The sequence below is a fragment of the Poromitra crassiceps genome, assembly GCF_964638095.1.
Source record: "Poromitra crassiceps genome assembly, chromosome: 13".
Classification (NCBI taxonomy): Eukaryota; Metazoa; Chordata; class Actinopteri; order Beryciformes; family Melamphaidae; genus Poromitra; species Poromitra crassiceps.
This window is the reverse complement of record NC_139644.1, coordinates 8,310,884-8,328,112: the sequence shown is the minus strand read 5'-3', so window position 1 is coordinate 8,328,112 and position 17,229 is coordinate 8,310,884. Positions and strand designations below refer to the sequence as shown.

At 45.6% G+C, this 17,229-nt stretch overlaps 1 protein-coding gene across 1 annotated transcript in view; it reads left to right on the top strand.

The window, feature by feature from the left end:
* Positions 1-837: 837 nt before the first annotated feature.
* The window catches only part of igf2bp1 (insulin-like growth factor 2 mRNA binding protein 1), a gene marked incomplete at both ends in the record, with an annotated part of 87,099 nt that continues 70,707 nt past the window's right edge, over positions 838-17,229 (top strand). The window contains 2 exons of the mRNA XM_083649360.1: positions 838-1,012; positions 2,177-2,237. Of these exons, the coding sequence (XP_083505486.1) occupies positions 838-1,012; positions 2,177-2,237 (236 nt within the window). The remainder of the gene's footprint in view (positions 1,013-2,176; positions 2,238-17,229) is intronic.

Sequence of the window (17,229 nt, the reverse complement as noted above, 5' to 3'; positions counted from 1 at the left end):
GAGCACGAGCACAGCACGGAATGGGGGGCTCGCCTTGTGCGTCCATGCGCGCGCACGCACGCACGCACACTCATCTGGTGAATACCCTCGGATGAGGGGGATGCCCCCTCCTCTTCCTCCTCTCTCTAACCTACTCCAAATAGACCACGTGGTTTCCTCTTTGAAAAAAAAAACGTGAACTGGAGTCTGTGGAGGGGCGGCGTCACCCCTCTGCCGGCAGCGGGCGGATCGCGAAAGAGGAGAGAGAGAGGGAGGGAGAGAAGAGAGAGAGAGGGAGAGAAGAGAGAGAGAGAGAGAGAGAGAGAGAGAGGGGGGAAAACATTTCTCCCAACCTGATCCCGCCATAGTTTTCCCACTCCTCCACCATAGACCCATCACCAAACCAAACCCACCCAGGCCAGCTCCCCGCCCCGCCTCCTCCTCCACAGACAGGCTGTGACAGACAGACAGGCTCTGCTCTCCGCTGCCTGCCTGCCTGCCTGCCTGCGCTCTCTACCCGTCTGCTGGGGCACACCGGCTGCAAGGCTCCCCGCTCCACTCACTCTACCGGATTTATTACAACGAAACTCAACGATTTCCCTCAGTTTTTACACTTTTCAAATCCGTTTTTGTTTCTTTTCGTTGGACTTCCTTTCCTTTCTTATTGTTTCGCTCTCCTTGCTCTGTGGATAGGCTACCTAATGTGATTTCCACTTTGAGTGAGTGAGATCTCTCGTTGACAAGCGTGACAAATTATTACTAACGAATTGGAGAGAAACAACTTTTGTTTGCTGGCTTTTTTCATCGTTTCTACCAGTCTTTTCTTTTCGTTTTGGACTTGTTAAAACAGTCTCCACCATGAACAAGCTATACATTGGGAATCTGAACGAAAGCGTGACTGCCGAGGACTTGGGCAAAGCCTTTGACGACCACAAGATCCCATACTCCGGACAGTTTCTCATGAAAACCGGCTACGCGTTTGTGGATTGTCCGGACGATCAATGGGCCATGAAAGCTATCGAGACGTTTTCTGGTGAGTTGGTGGACTATTGCCCCCATCAAAGACCCCCCTTCCCCCTTCGCACAGTTTCATTCATTCATAGGGAAGCGGTATAGTAGGTAGGTAGGTGCCAGTAGCCGTGGCTGCGAGGCTCCACACCGTGTCCCAGTTTCTGTGTCCATCGAGTCCGAATGTCCTGCACCTCACACCGGGCACACATAGCCCATATTCACGGTTATTCTACAGATTGTGGTCGAATGAACCGGGCTGTGTGATGAGCCACACGCCCTACACAGCTACTCAACTTTTGCAGGGGGGAGGGACACGACGTAAAGCATACAGTAGCCTATAAGCTTATAGTGCAAATGGAATCCAGTATTCACTGTATTTGTGCGTATTTGGGTCATTTGCGTCGTATTTTCTAATTGTAAATAGCTGTGCGTAAAATGAGCATGTGTTGTTTTCCAGCCTGCACGGTTCTACTCTCCTGTGTGTGATATAGAATGAAGACAAGGCTCCCCTCCCCCTTTAAGTCGGTGTTTCCACTATGACAAAGATAGAAGAATATCTTACAACGTCTACTCACCAAAACGGGCCCCCAGCCGCCAGGGTCCCCCGGTAATCGATGATCAGTAACGTTGTTATTACCGCCTGATTGATCGAGGGGCCTCGGCGAGCTCCTCGGCTGTATTTTCATGATTTCCTCCATGTAACATGTGAGGAGCCAAGGTCGCCATGCCAGGCAGGCAGGCAGCTCCCTCTTTGCTTCTGCATGAAAACCCACCACCAAACACACAGCTCCAACACGAGCCGCACGGTGCTTCCACATGCTGTAAAAACGTGTCCGACACTGGTAGATACACAGTGGATGTAATACTGCTATACAGGTTTGTGGTTTGTCATATTTGTGATGGTTTGGATACAGTGACAGTTGGAGTTAGTAGCTCTCCAACTCACTTGGCGGCTGCTCGGGCCTCTGCCTGGCCGCCCCCCCTGCTCCTCATGTCGGCTATATTGCTTCCTCCCCCCGCTCCTCTGCTAAGTCCTAAAGTTAACAGCAGTTGTGAACAGCGGGACACCGAAGGCAGCCACAGTCCTCAGGGCAGGCCCGCAACAAGCTGCTGAATAGTTAGTAGCCCGGATGGCCGTGTTTTCAACCCCCCGTCTGTGTGTGTGTGTGTTGTTGTTTCCCCCCAGGTAAAGTGGAACTTCATGGGAAACGTATTGAGGTCGAGCACTCCGTCCCCAAGAAGCAAAGGTACCCCCCCCCCCATTTCTACCCCCCCCCCCCATTTGTTGCATCACCTCACACAGGACATTCTCCATATATACACAAATAAATCAATTTTACGCGTGTGTGTTGAAGGGTGTTTTAGCTGCTTGTGTGTGTGTGTGTGTGTGTGTGTGTGTGTGTGTGTGTGTGTGTGTGTGTGTGTGTGTGTGTGTGTGTGTGTGTGTGTGTGTGTGTTTGTGTGGAGCCTAAACTTTGTGGACCGTTCCTCTGGAGCTGGACCATCCCAGGCGAGCTGCTTGCTTGCCGGGGTGAGCAGTGCCTCTGCTGGGCTGCCTGTCCGTCTACACTCGCAGCTTGGTTGACTTACTTGACTGGTGCTGGGTGAAGCCAGTAGGGATAATGATATTGTTTGCAACGTCATCACATATGAGCACATGTCTGTAGGCCAGCAGGCTGCAGCAGGCCTTCCTGTAGGCTGTGCCTCGCTGTTTATTTCACGGTTTGAACCCCAAAAAAATCCACATTTTGGGAGTTAATTTTTATTTGGGCGGTTTGCTGGTTATTCTGACCAATTACTGAAACGCTGTGAGTTTTGGGAGACATGTAAATATACAATTCGCGTTTACGCATTATCTACATGCAATTCAGATAGGTTTATAGTGTGTGGGGCGGTTTCTGCTGAATGGTTAATTTTTAACTGCAAATTAATGTGGACTATTTTCTAATTGATGCTCTTCATTATGAGTTAAATTAATTATTTTTTTATTTTTATTTTGTGAAATAATTAGCAGCCAAAACGCATCGTCAGATGTGTTTTTACGCTGTTCTGGTTGTTTGGAAATTTTTGATAAAATGGCGAAATAATCTGTAAAATCCCCAAATAATGTATTATTCCAACACAGTTGTGTATTGTGAGTTTTTCTTACGTGTGGATTACAATGTGGAAATTTCTGGATATTTTTGGCCATTATTTCGGCAGTTTCTTTTAGTCGCCAATTGTGGATTTAAAAATATCGTGGCTGGTAAATATTTGGACCTGGTGCTCAGGGAATAAAAACACAAATGGTTTAGTGCTATTCCAAGGCATTTTGATAGGATAATTAAACCTGTAGCTTGGACGGCTTTTTCTATTCCATTTAAAGCGGCCTAGGGGACAAAATGGAGTCCCTTGTAGCCATGGCCTGCTCTGTTTTGGAGCCAGACTTGACCTTCTTTAAACAGCATTACGGAATTTGCCTATATAGACCACCATTCATGCCTGTAACCTTTGGCACAGATACGAGGTGAGCAGTGCGCACACACGTCTCCATGTTCCGCCATTTGGCCACACATGTGAGTGTGTGCAAGTGTGTAGTAGCATAGTGTGCTGTGTGCGTGCGAATCAAAATGAAGGCCATATTGACTTTAAATAAATTGGTGATTCTTGTGTTCAACAAATTCCAATGAGTTTGTCTGAATTTCGACGCATTTTTGAATGTGAGCTGGTTTTACGCATGCTGCGCTGCGCCTATCAGCAGAAACAGGCTAGGCCTATAGGCTACTATGTTGTTTTTCGGCTATATCCTCTGTGACGCAGAATAGAAAAGTTCTGACTATGCGGACTTTATGCAGGTTAATTAGATTTGTGTGAAGTTGTAGGATGCAGTAGCCTATTGTTCGTGAGACTGGAGAAGCTCGTCAGGCGCCATGCATTGGCCAACATGCAGTCAGCTCAGTAGGTCGAGTTGTAGGCTATTTTGCATCTGTGTGGGAAGGAAGTGTCCTGGTCCATCTGTCTGATCACCTGAAGACCCTGATGATCAGTGTGATTTGTGGGAAACAAACGGGCCACCGTGCGGGGCGAGCCCCCCCCCCCCCCCCCCCCACACACACACACACACACACACAGCACGTGGTCCGCCCCCACGCACAGAGAGAGGAGTCACTCCACGTGACGTCACTGGGCGCGCGGGGGGAAAATGGCGAAGCTCTGAAAGGAGGCTCAAGCTTTTCTCCACACTGCGCATGAGCAGATCTGTCCTACTTCTGTTGTTGTGCACGCGTAAAAAAGCGTTTCCATTGAAACATGTAGGCAGCAGAGGATGGCTCATGTGACCCAAAATCATTTTTTTTGGAAGCCCACTCCAATAGGCCTTACTGTAAAATGGCGTTCACACTCAGTCAGCATGAGCCAAATTAGAGGAGAAGTAACCAACAAATTATTGCTTAAATATTTATATTGTTGTGAATATTTTTCTTTTATGACACAATTGTCTTCAACTATTATGGAAATATTAACAACCACTACCAGATGTTTAATAACAGCATAATGGGACATTTATTAATGAACAAAACATGGTTGGTTTTGATGTGAAGCCCAGACTTGTGTGATCCTTTGATGAGGGGGGAAAACGGTCAGTTCATAAAACGTTAGAAAAGACTTGGCTCCTCCTCTTCCCTTCTTGGCCCAAACAGTCCCAAACAGAAACAGTTATTTTGTAGTATTTAAAATTCTCTTGGATAATTATATTCAAGTGTTCAGGCCTGTTTTTGCTCTTATGCTATATATATATATGTGTGTGTGTGTGTGTGTATGTATGTGTGTGTGTGTTTAGCGTGGTGCTTCTCAACCCTTTTCATATGAAGGACCCCTAATTTAGTCCACATTACAGCCATTTGACGTCAACATCTGAGAACATGTTTTATTCAGATGATTTTGTCCGGAACTCCATGACTCTATCTGCTTAGTACGCAGAGAGATAACAGCCAAATATATCATCAAAACAGTCTTTCACATTCTCTAATTGCATTAAGTTGTCTATAACAATTTGCTGGGGACCCCCTCGAACAGCATCAAAGACGCCTGTAGCCAGGCTAGGACGCCTGGTGGTCCCTGGACCCCAAGTTGAGAACCACTGGTTTAGGGCAGTGGTTCTCAACCTGGGGGTCCGGACCCCCCCGGGGGGGTCGTGATATTTGTGGTTGTGGGATGATTGTAAAAAAGGAAAATTATTCTCTTATGATGATCTCCCATACCAATGAGTATTGTATTTAAAGCTATATAAACTATAAACTGTATCAAAAAGATTTCAGTGAGTGTGTGAAATCACCGTGTGAATGCGTGCGCACTAGGAAGTCGTTGCTTGGTTGGGCAGCGGCGGGAGGGGGGTCACGAACCCCACCCTAAATGTTTTTGGGGGTCACGGCACAAAAAGGTTGAGAAGCACTGGTTTAGGGCGCATCAGCTTAATCATATTTATGCGTGTAAAAAAAAACAACGTATGGGTCAAAACAGCACATATATTATACCATTAACATGTCTGACAGCACAGTGTGCATGAGCATGTGGGTAATGTGGACGTGTGCGTGTGTGCGTGTGTGTGTGTGTGTGTCAGAGGACACGTCAGCGAAAAAAGCACAAAATATGAACTGTCTTCTATAAAGTGTTTTTAAATGTGCGATAATGGTGATCCAGGATTTGAAGTTTGAAGTGTCCACAGAGCTTCAGATGTCTATGGGAGGTCAGCAGGACTGACAGGAGGAGAGAGAGGAGTGTGTGTGTGTGTGTGTGTGTGTGTGTGTGTGTGTGTGTGTGTGTGGGGGGGGGGGGGGGCTTGGTTGGGGGGTCGGGCGTTGGGGAGGGGGGTTCAGAGGGAGGGGGAGCCTCTCTTCTCATTGTACAGCAGTAGTCCCCACCTCTCCTTACATAACAATGTGAATGGAGAGGAACATATGTATGGAGGCACTGGACTCCCACTGCAGTGTTGCAGTGCTTTTCTCATACCAAGAACCCTCAGTTAGTCCACATCAGAACCACCCACCTGCATTTAATGAGATGTTTTCTCTCAAACCCAAATCTGACAATATGTTTTATTGCTAGATATTAGGGATGCACGATATATCGGCAATCATATCGGTATCGGCCGATGTTAGTAATTTTTTTACATATCGGTCATATCGGTATCGGTCAGATGTTGCAATGTTAATATCGGTTATCATTATCAGCCAAATTCTTCACATTGATATGAAATAATGCAGTAAATCTATGATTTATGGGCTTTTCCAAAGGCTTTGCAAATAAAGAAATGCATAACTTTTTCAAATTCAGTGTTAACATGTGTTTTTCAGTATGTACAAAATCAACAGTGTAGCTATGATGAAATTATTCTACATGATCTAATCTATTAATGTAATAATGATGCAGTTTGTCTATTCATCAATCTGCTGGGGAACCCCTGGAACCCCCCCAAGGACCCCTAGTGGTGCCCAGAGCAGACCCCACATTGAGAAGCACTGGTGTAGTGTGTGTGTAACAGCTAAGCCGGCTAAAGCAAACTATATATATATATATATATATATATATATATATATACCGTATATATATATATATATACCGTATATATACCGTATATATATATATGAACTTGCTCTACCAAAGTTAAGAATGTCCATTGCAGGAAGGCAGAAAGCAGCAAAGAACTCAATGAATTGCGTAGTTGAAGATTATTTTGGTTTTTGATTATTATTATTATTATTATATATAAAAAATTAATGACCTGAAGTTAATAATTTAGTATTATCTTATTGAGATTCCAGTCTGTAAAGCCAAAGAGTTGCCTATAAAACTTATCTTACAATGTACTATCCTCAATACCACATAGCGAAAGAAAATAAAGAACTTCTTAGTGAACCTTCTCTTAGAAGGTTCACTAGTATTTTACTTTTTCTCCCCAATTTCCTGTGTTTGTTGTCACTTTTCCCCCCCAACTTGGAGGTTTCTCATTTTGGAATGAAGCTCATCCGCTCTCTTGGTGTTAACTTCAAACCAGAGCTGGTGTTTCTGAAGCTCATCTGCTCTCTTGGTCAAACCACACCCTGCTGCATGGCTCATCTGTCCAGGGTTTTGTTTTTGCACCAAATTCAATCTGGAAGTTTTTCACTGGAGTCTTTTGCCCCTTTGGCCCTTTAGTTCCATTGTGTTTGACGGTGACGAGTGTGTTCTTTTCACTGTCGGACAGAAGAGCTGAAGAAGAGCTTTCCAGTGTTACGTAACGCTCTTTTGAAACGTCACTCTGGCCCCTCGTGCACGCTGATGTTCCCAGAGTTTGGGGGTTTGATTGTTTGCTCTTGTGCTCTGGATGAGGAGGTGGGCTGTGTGGTCCTGGGTGTACTGCTGAGGAGCGGGGGGGGGGGGGGGGGGGGGGTATTGTTGAGGAGATATGGGGGTCTGGGGATTAGTCACAAGCTTATTCTACTTTTGAGCTAATTGGAAAACACTAAGACTGTCGGCCAAATGCTGAAAACAAAACAAATAAAATAAAATACAAGTAAAAAATAACAAAAACAACAACAAAATAGGTTTGTTTGTGCGTGAGAGCCACTCAGCTCTCACCTTGGATGTAGATCCATGGTGAGAGCTGAGTTAGAAATAAACCTGGACAAAATGTTTCCTGGATGACCTGATTATATAAAAAATATGCCGTTGGTCATGTGTGACTCACGTTATTGCTCTTATTCATCCAAATAGTTTGGCCGTTCACTTTTGTATTTGCAGTGGTTCCTTCGCGCGCGCGTGTTTGTGTGTTTTGAATAGCTTATTTTTGAATTTAACAGAGAAACAAACAAGATAGGAAAATAAACAACAACAAGCAGATAAGACCAAAAAAGTGGAACAGGGGCTGTCAAATCTATATATTTAGTGATGATGCACGATGAGTCTCGTTTTCATGTTCTGTATGCTCAGATGTTGACTGATGCTTAATTCCACCTGACTTTTTATTTCGATTGGAAATATAAAATGTACACACGGACAACATGCAATCCAAACCGCAGCTGCAAAGCTTTTGGATCAGCGACACATACACTGAGGATTTCCTCCAAGGAGGCGGCTCCACTTGGTCGCAATGCGGAATGACTAAAAACTGAAGTTCCCCGAATGGCCTCTTGAGGTTGGCTGCAAAAGTGAGTCAATCCCCGTAGACCCCAATGTTAAAATGCCCACGTTTACAGCATAAACATCTTTACAGCATGGTATTAAAAAAGAAACAAAAACAATAAACAAAAAAAGAAAACGGTTCTACTCTATAGCTAAGAGTGAAACTTAACTCAGCGTCATGTGAGATTTCAAATATATTTCGAAATCTGTCTAAAAAATGGCGCCATTTTCTAAATCTTGGGGATATTTAAAAAAAGGTAGTTCATAAATGAAATGAAAGGGTTGACGCTGGTCTGGAAAGTGGCCTACTTGAAAGTGCTTGGATTTAAGAAAAAATAAGGACTTGAAAGTGCTTGCTTTATAAAGAGGCCCTTAAAAGTGCTTGGATTCAGCCTACCGCAATCTCTGAGTTTCAGCCTCGTGCGCTCTGTCATCTCAAAATTCACGGCAGTCCACAAACCAATGTCCATCTCTTACACTCTATGGTTTCCTCCTGTGTCTCTATGGGATGCTCATGACTGTATCTGCGTGTGTGTGTGTGTGTATGTGTGTGTGTGTGTGTGTGTGTGTGTGTGTGTGTGTGTGTGCGTGCGCGTGCGTGCGTGCGTGCACGTGCATGCATGAATTCGAAAGAGAGAATCCGATCCTCTCTTTCCTCTGTGTCCCACTCCTCTTTCTTCCGTTCCTTCATGATGGATAGATTAATGTATGTATGTATGTATGTATGTATGTATGAATGTATGTATGTATGTACGTATGTATGTATGTATGTATGTACGTATGTACGTATGTACGTATGTATGTATGTATGTATGTATGTATGTATGTATGTACGTATGTACGTATGTACGTATGTACGTATGTACGTTTGTACGTATGTACGTATGTACTGTATGTACGTATGTACGTATGTACGTATGTACGTACGTACGTATGGACGGACGGACAGATTGTGTGCTGCCGGTTTTCAACCCCCAATCAGTCAAAGTCATCCTCAGAGATCACCCTAACCCCCACCACATGCTGACGCCATGACACTTGTTTCTTGTTTTCCTCCAGAACTTCCAACTAGTCGATAAATGCTGTCTATAATTCTTTCCATGCCAGATCATCTCAGTGCGGGTGTGTAGTTAGCTGAAGGATCTACTTTTAGTCAACTCGTCTCAGTCATGTGAAATGAAGTTGTTGAGGAATATTTTTGCATCATTATTTTTCATTAGCATAAGTGACACTTTTCCGGCCTCTGTGGAGTGTGTAAGGAGCGGAGCTATTTTAGCACGGCACGCTACATTAGTTTGACAAACCTGCCTGTATTCTGTGCCAGCCGTTAAAACGTGGGGCATGATGTCAACATGGAGGAGATGCATACACACGGCTACGTGTTTGCCGCCATTGCTTCTGTGCGTTATGATCCTTCTCAATGTTCCTTCTCCTGACGAGTTTGAAGTAACATCTAATGGTTGAAGTACGATTGAAATTGATGCATAAATACAAGTCAAAAGACCGATGATGCAATGACAACAAATGGGAAGTCCCAACATTCATTGATGCAATCGACGACGCATCACATCCTGGACATCCTGGACATGTCCAAACTGCCCACTACTGTAGGCATATAATAGAAGAGTTACCACATCTCCATTCACTCCAATGGACCCGTTTTTTTTTTACCTCACAAAAGTTCCCGGAAGTAAAGGTTCTGGATTAAGCTGCGCTGTCGAGTTGCAGCAAAATGGACAGTTTGTGATGTACTTTGAAAGGGTCAGACGTTTAAGAATCAAATTGTATATTATCAGCTTTATTTTAGCATTCAAAAGTAGCGCGAGCCTCCTTCCTGGCTGTTCATTGGCTACTGAGTCACGCATTTTGGACCTCCGCTGACGTCACTCTCAATACTAGATTGCTCTGCTGTAGAGTAGAACTATAGCAGTTGATAATACAGAGACGTTGCATCAGCTTTGTGTTTAAAGTGGTGTTGAACTTTGTACCTTGGGTTGTGTAGCTTCCTGGCCATGTGATATAGAGTAGCCTATCACAGGGATGACGTATTTTTGTAGGCTTACTACCCCGGAAGTCCCTGTGCTGCTGGTTTGCAGGAGGAAAAGGCAATGGGATTTGAGAATGAGAATAAGCTCTGCTTAAGAAAAGTTTATGAAACAGCAAAGTTTGTGTTAAGCAAGATAATCGTCACAAACGAGGACCACTTTCATGACTTTTGAAGCGTTTTCTGAAAGTCGCATTTAAAAAAAAATGCCTTTAGCTACGCTTAAACACCACAGACTTTATCTCATGCATTTAACAGAAATCCCCAAACAAAAACCCCATTGACTTTTACACATACGAGCCAGACGTTCTACTTCATTACATTGACTTTTACACATACGAGCCAGACGTTCTACTTCCGGACTCATTCCTGCTATAAACCATAAATCGTAAATTCTCTGTCATCAGGAACTGAAATACAGTCTGCAAAATGTGGTTGTTCCACTTGTTCAAACTGAAAGGTTTAATCACATAAAGCAGTTGAGTCACTTGTGAGCGACAGGACTATTTTTATATTGTCAGAATCTGCTTTGTCGGCGTTCCTTTATGTGCTAGAAAAATGATTTTCACACTGTTGAAAGGCTGAAAGTGACTGACTGGAGAGAGAGAAACAAAACACAATTCTCCAGTCTCACTACCGGAGCGGCAGATCGCAGAGAATCACAGAAAGCCGCACAACCCAAGGCACTACCAAACTGTTCCAGACTGTGAAGATGTTTCTCTTCTCGCAGTCTTGAGAAGTTTGCTCCCCACAAGACAACTTCAGAGGATCATTTTCCACAAGGACAAAAATATGGACTGTGTTCTGTACATTTGATCATACTGGCCTCTGCAGAAGTGGCAACACCATGATGATACCACCTGTGATTCAGTCTGGAAAAGCTCTGACTCTCACAGACAGCTCTGACTCTCAGTGACAGCTCTGACTCTCAGTGACAGCTCTGACTCTCAAGCCCTTTTCCCACATGCGCTTTGTACCGCAAAATGACCGGAACGTGGTCTAATGCCTTCATGTGGGAAAGTTGTTTTCCGGTATAAGCGCGACCCCGCCGTCGCGGACATTTCACCAGTTTCGAACCAGTCAGAAGAGCGGTATGCGCGATAACGTATACAAGTGAGAAACGGGTGCAGTCATTTTCCGCGACACCGGTCCTTCTCTGGGCGAGGTGTACACACGTTGCTTAACGTTCACTTCCAGCGTGCATCATCTAGTCATTCGCGCACATCAAAGCAAACTACTTCCACATTTCGCTTCGTGCATTTGCTTTCTCTACATACATACAAGCGTTGAGCAGCTTGCAAGACTCTGCCATTCTCGCTGTGTCTGTCCTGTGTGGCTGCTGCGAAGTGCGGAAGGACTGGCCTCTCTCTCGAGCAGAGAGGGGAGTTTTGCCGACCCCCCAAATAAGCTCCCCCCTCCCCCCGCCCCCCAACATACAGGCAATTTCGCTGCTAGATTCCCACTTGCGAGCGTGAAGGTGTGAAGGGAAATTCAGGGAAATGTCCGATATTGACTTACAGGTAATTTTCCGGTACGCATGTGGGAAAACGGCTTCAGTGACAGCTCTGACTCTCAGTGACAGCTCTGACTCTCACAGACAGCTCTGACTCTCACAGACAGCTCTGACTCTCAGTGACAGCTCTGACTCTCACAGACAGCTCTGACTCTCACAGACAGCTCTGACTCTCAGTGACAGCTCTGACTCAGTGACAGCTCTGACTCAGTGACAGCTCTGACTCAGTGACAGCTCTGACTCTCACAGACAGCTCTGACTCTTAGTGACAGCTCTGACTCTCACAGACAGCTCTGACTCTCAGTGACAGCTCTGACTCAGTGACAGCTCTGACTCTCACAGACAGCTCTGACTCTCACAGACAGCTCTGACTCTCACAGACAGCTCTGACTCACAAGCCGTTTTCCCACATGCGTACCGGAAAATTACCTGTAAGTCAATATCGGACATTTCCCTTCACACTTCGGCTCGCGCATGTGGGAATCTATCAGCGAATTTGCCAGTATGTTGGGGGGGGGGGTGGGGGGAGGGGGGAGCTTATTTGGGGGGTCGGCAAAACTCGAAATAACTTCGCTTGTCAGTTGTCACACAATAAATCACACTCGTTTGACTTAAGAGCAGCGTCAAGCCGCCAGCGTAATAAACACAGCCGATTTACCGCTCCCCTCTCTGCTCGAGAGCAGCAGCCACGGACAGACACAGCGAGAAAGGCTTGCAAGCTGCTCAACGCTTGTATGTATGTAGAGAAAGCAAAATGCACAAGCGAAATCTGGAAGTAGTTTGCTTTGATGTGCGCGAATGATTAGATGATGCACTTTGAAGAAGTTGGGATCCGTGTCTGAGAGAAATAGTTGCTGGTTCGATGTTTATCCGTTCACCTGCGTCGGGTTGAAGCACTTTTTACAGACTGGCTTCGTTTGATGTGTCCGGGGTTGCCTTCGGAAATCAGCAAGCTGACATACTGCTCTTATTAGGCTATCACAAGATCATTTCGTCAGTTTGCTTTAATGTGCGCGAATGATTAGATTATGCCCGCTGGAACATTAAGCAACGTGTGTAGGCTACTCCTCGCCCATGATTGAAGGACCGCTGTCGCGGAAAATGACTGGACCCGTTTCCACTTGCGTCTCCTTAAGAGCATACCGCTCTTCTGACTGGCTAGAGACTGGTGAAATGTCGGGGACGACGGGGTCGCGCTTATACCGGCACGGCGCCTTTCTCACATGCAGGCATTAGACCACGTACCGGTCATTTTGCGGTACAAAGCGCATGTGGGAAAAGGGCTTCAGTGACAGCTCTGACTCTCACAGACAGCTCTGACTCTCACAGACAGCTCTGACTCTCACAGACAGCTCTGACTCTCACAGACAGCTCTGACTCTCACAGACAGCTCTGACTCTCACAGACAGCTCTGACTCTCACAGACAGCTCTGACTCAGTGACAGTTCTGACTCAGTGACAGCTCTGACTCTCAGTGACAGCTCTGACTCTCACAGACAGCTCTGACTCTCAGTGACAGCTCTGACTCAGTGACAGTGAGTCTCTGAATCTGAAGTTTTGTTCCAGCATGGATTGCCCCCTCCCTCCTTTATAGGGGAAAAAACGGACATTCACTGAGAAAATGTTTGCTTACAAAATTAGGTATGAAATAATATTCACTGAAGACCTCTGCTCACAAAATAGTAACACATTTGAAGATAAAATCATCCATTTGATTAAATACTGACTGATGAAATTAATGTAGCAATTAAAAATGTGATATATAGCTTTATGGACAAAACCACTGAGCTGAAAAGGAGCTTTCCTAACCCCTTAAACATAACAAGTCAGACATGAAAAAATATATTATTATTATATATATATTATTATATTAATATATTAATAATATTATTATTTTCATTTATTTAAAAAAAAATAGACAATCGGATTTTTAGCAACTCACTCCACACAGAAAGTAAGTCAAACAAAAATAAAAGTAATAATTTCTATTTGGGATCCACCAATCCATCCTAAATCTCATGCAGCCAGCTAGATTTTTGAGAAGAGAACACGACGTGTTGGCTGTGATCAGCCAAATGGCTTGTTACTTTGGCTCTGGCTGGTGTTGGTGTTAATTATAACTGCCTTGCTCATTTAGATTTTTGGATCCGATTTTGAGGTCAGGTCTACTTTATTACACAGCTTTCAATAAACTGTCTGTCTTGTCACACTGGAATATGCAGTGTGAAGTACCTGCTGATGTGAAGTACCTGCTAATACCTGCTAAGTACGTCAAAGATGCACATTTCCTGCAAGATGATCGATCGCCTGAACTATTTTAACACAAGGAGTTTTGTCAGCCATCATGTTGTCATCAGAGTAGCAATCTCATTTCATCAAATGTTGGAAGGAAACTGTTGAAACTTCTATTTCCAGTTTGTGTCTCTTCACTCACACAGCAACGTGCCCTCTGTCTCTCCTGTGCCTCGGTCTCTATTTGGCCCTCTGTCTCTCCTGTGCCTCGGTCTCTATTTGGTCAGTTTTGTGTAGAAATATTTTGACATTTCATGAAGCATACAACACCATTCAGATTGCAGTAGAGACTCTACTGAGTAAAGATTCTTCTGCCCTTTAAACTCTATTCTATTCTATTCTATTCTATTCTATTCTATTCTATTCTATTCTATTCTATTCTATTCCAAATGCAGTCGAGGAAAACTTTGAGCTACATAGGAAGGAACCACGTGGCCTAATTCCTTTCGCTGTGTTATGTAAAGTGTGTTGTAACTTTAAATACACTCAAAATGTAACATGCGCGTGAGAGAGGTGTGTGTGTGTGTGTGTGTGTGTGTGTGAGTGTGTGTGTGTGTGTGTGTGTGTGTGTGTGAGAGAGAGAGGGTGTGTGTGTGTGTCTGTGTGTGTGTGTGAGAGAGAGAGAGGGTGTGTGAGTGTGAGTGTGAGTGTGTGTGTGTGTGTGTGTGTGTGTGAGAGAGAGACAGAGAGGGTGTGTGTGTGTGTGTGTGTGTGTGTGTGTGTGTGTGTGTGTGTGTGTGTGAGAGAGAGAGGGTGTGTGTGTGTGTGTGTGCGCATGTGTGTGTGAGTGTGTGTAGCTGGGGCTTTCAGTGGGAGTTGTCAGCAGCAGAGAGAGAGAGAGCCTTGGGAGAAGCACGCCATCGCCTCTGCTCTCCTCCCTCCTCGCGGCTGGCGAGGAGGGAGGGAGGAGGGGATGATGGGCGGAGGCAGCGAGGGGGTGCGACCAATCGGCTCGCAGGAGCACCTGTGAGTGGCGAGGGGGGCGGGACCTCGCTCCCTCCCTCGCCTGCCCGCGTGCTCTCACTTTTTCCTTTGCCTCTCTCTCTCCTTCTCTCTCTCTCTCTCTCTCTCCCCCTGTGTCTCTCTCTCTGTTTGTGCGTTCTCTCTCTCTTTAGCTCGCTCTTGTTTTTCTCCTCCGTCTCTCTCTAGTACAGTATGTCCCTCTCTTCTCTCCCCATCTCTTCTCTTCTCGTGTCTCTTTCTTTCACTCGTGCAGCCACGCCCCTCTCTCTCTCTCTCTCTCTCTCTCTCTCTCTCTCTCTCTGTCTCTCTCCCTGCCCCCCCCCCCCCCCACCCCACTCCCCCCCCCCACGGCTGGTTGCCATGTTCGCTGCACCATTCCAGCCTCTTTTTGCAGATCGAGCAGAAGGAGAGGGAGAGAAAGAGAGAGAGGGAGAGAGGAGGGGGAAAGAGAGAGAGCGAGCAAGCAGAGAGTGATGGACTAGTCAGATAGACAGATGAAGGGAGAGGCATGCAGAGAGTGAGTGACAGACAGATGCAGTGGGTGTGTCCCCTCAGTCTGTGAGCCTCTCTCTCTCTCTCTCTCTCTCTCTCTCTCTCTCTCTCTCTCTCTCTCTCTCGATGAGACTCATGTCACGTCCAGCCTGACATCACGTCCAGCCTGACATCACGTCCAGCCTGACATGTCAAACCATGTTCAGTTTGTGCAGGACGAAGCAGGACAATCCCAAGAGAGACGTGTTTGTCTCTGGGCATGTTTGTAGTGGATGCATGATCTTTGCCGTTCAGTTTCGTCCTGTGTTTGCAGTGTACCCTGCGCTCCCTTTCTGCGTCTCTGCAGGCGGGCAGCGCAACACTGGAGACCTGCTGATTGTTTTTCAGGTCCCATAAGTACGCAGCCACGTACGTATATCGAGTCCATGATTTACTGTAACGCGCACACATTTTAGTCCACTCGTACGCACAAGATATGTTACAATGCTACAATTGCTTCCCTTAATTAAACTGCAGTTTAGGAGAAAAAAAATGCACAGCTTAAAGGCACCTTTTATAGGCAGATATGCCTGGTAAGGATGTGGTATGTTAAAGGAGCTACAGTGTGATTTTGGAGAAAGATCGACTCAACACGGTTGAGTTGATAATACTGTCCGTTTACACTGAATCGCATATCTGCCAAATCCTGCAACATGTTCAGCCAGTGAACCTTCAGGCCATGTTAACACAATCAGGTGTCTGTGACACACCCAGGAAGCAGGTGTCTGTGACACACCCAGGAAGCACAATCACCAATCTGTGACAGAGTCTTTAGCTCGTGAAGAGCGTGTGTGTTATAGATCCAGAGGCTCTGGTTGTATCACATACACGCTGGACGGACCAGAGCACCATAGCACCATTTTGAGGCTGCATAATTGTCAGTGCACGTTACAGTAAACTCCCAGACTGCATATGGTCAGTGCACGTTACAGTAAACTCCCAGGCTGCATATGGTCAGTGCACGTTACAGTAAACTCCCAGGCTGCATATGGTCAGTGCACGTTACTACAGTAAACTCCCAGGCTGCATATGCTCAGTGCACATTACAGTAAACTCCCAGACTGCATATGGTCAGTGCACGTTACAGTAAACTCCCAGGCTGCATATGGTCAGTGCACGTTACTACAGTAAACTCCCAGACTGCATATGGTCAGTGCACGTTACAGTAAACTCCCAGGCTGCATATGGTCAGTGCACGTTACTACAGTAAACTCCCCAGACTGCATATGGTCAGTGCACATTACTACAGTAAACTCCCAGGCTGCATATGGTCAGTGCACGTTACAGTAAACTCCCAGGCTGCATATGGTCAGTGCACGTTACTACAGTAAACTCCCAGGCTGCATATGGTCAGTGCACGTTACTACAGTAAACTCCCCAGACTGCATATGGTCAGTGCACATTACTACAGTAAACTCCCCAGACTGAATATGGTCAGTGCACGTTACTACAGTAAATTCCCCAGGCTGCATATGGTCAGTGCACGTTACTACAGTAAACTCCCAGACTGCATATGGTCAGTGCACGTTACTACAGTAAACTTCCAGGCTGCATATGGTCAGTGCACGTTACTACACTAAACTCCCAGGCTGCATATGGTCAGTGCACGTTACTACAGTAAACTCCCAGGCTGCATATGGTCAGTGCACGTTACAGTAAACTCCCAGGCTACATATGGTCAGTGCACTTTACAGTAAACTCCCAGGCTGCATATGGTCAGTGCACGTTACAGTAAACTCCCCAGGCTGCATATGGTCAG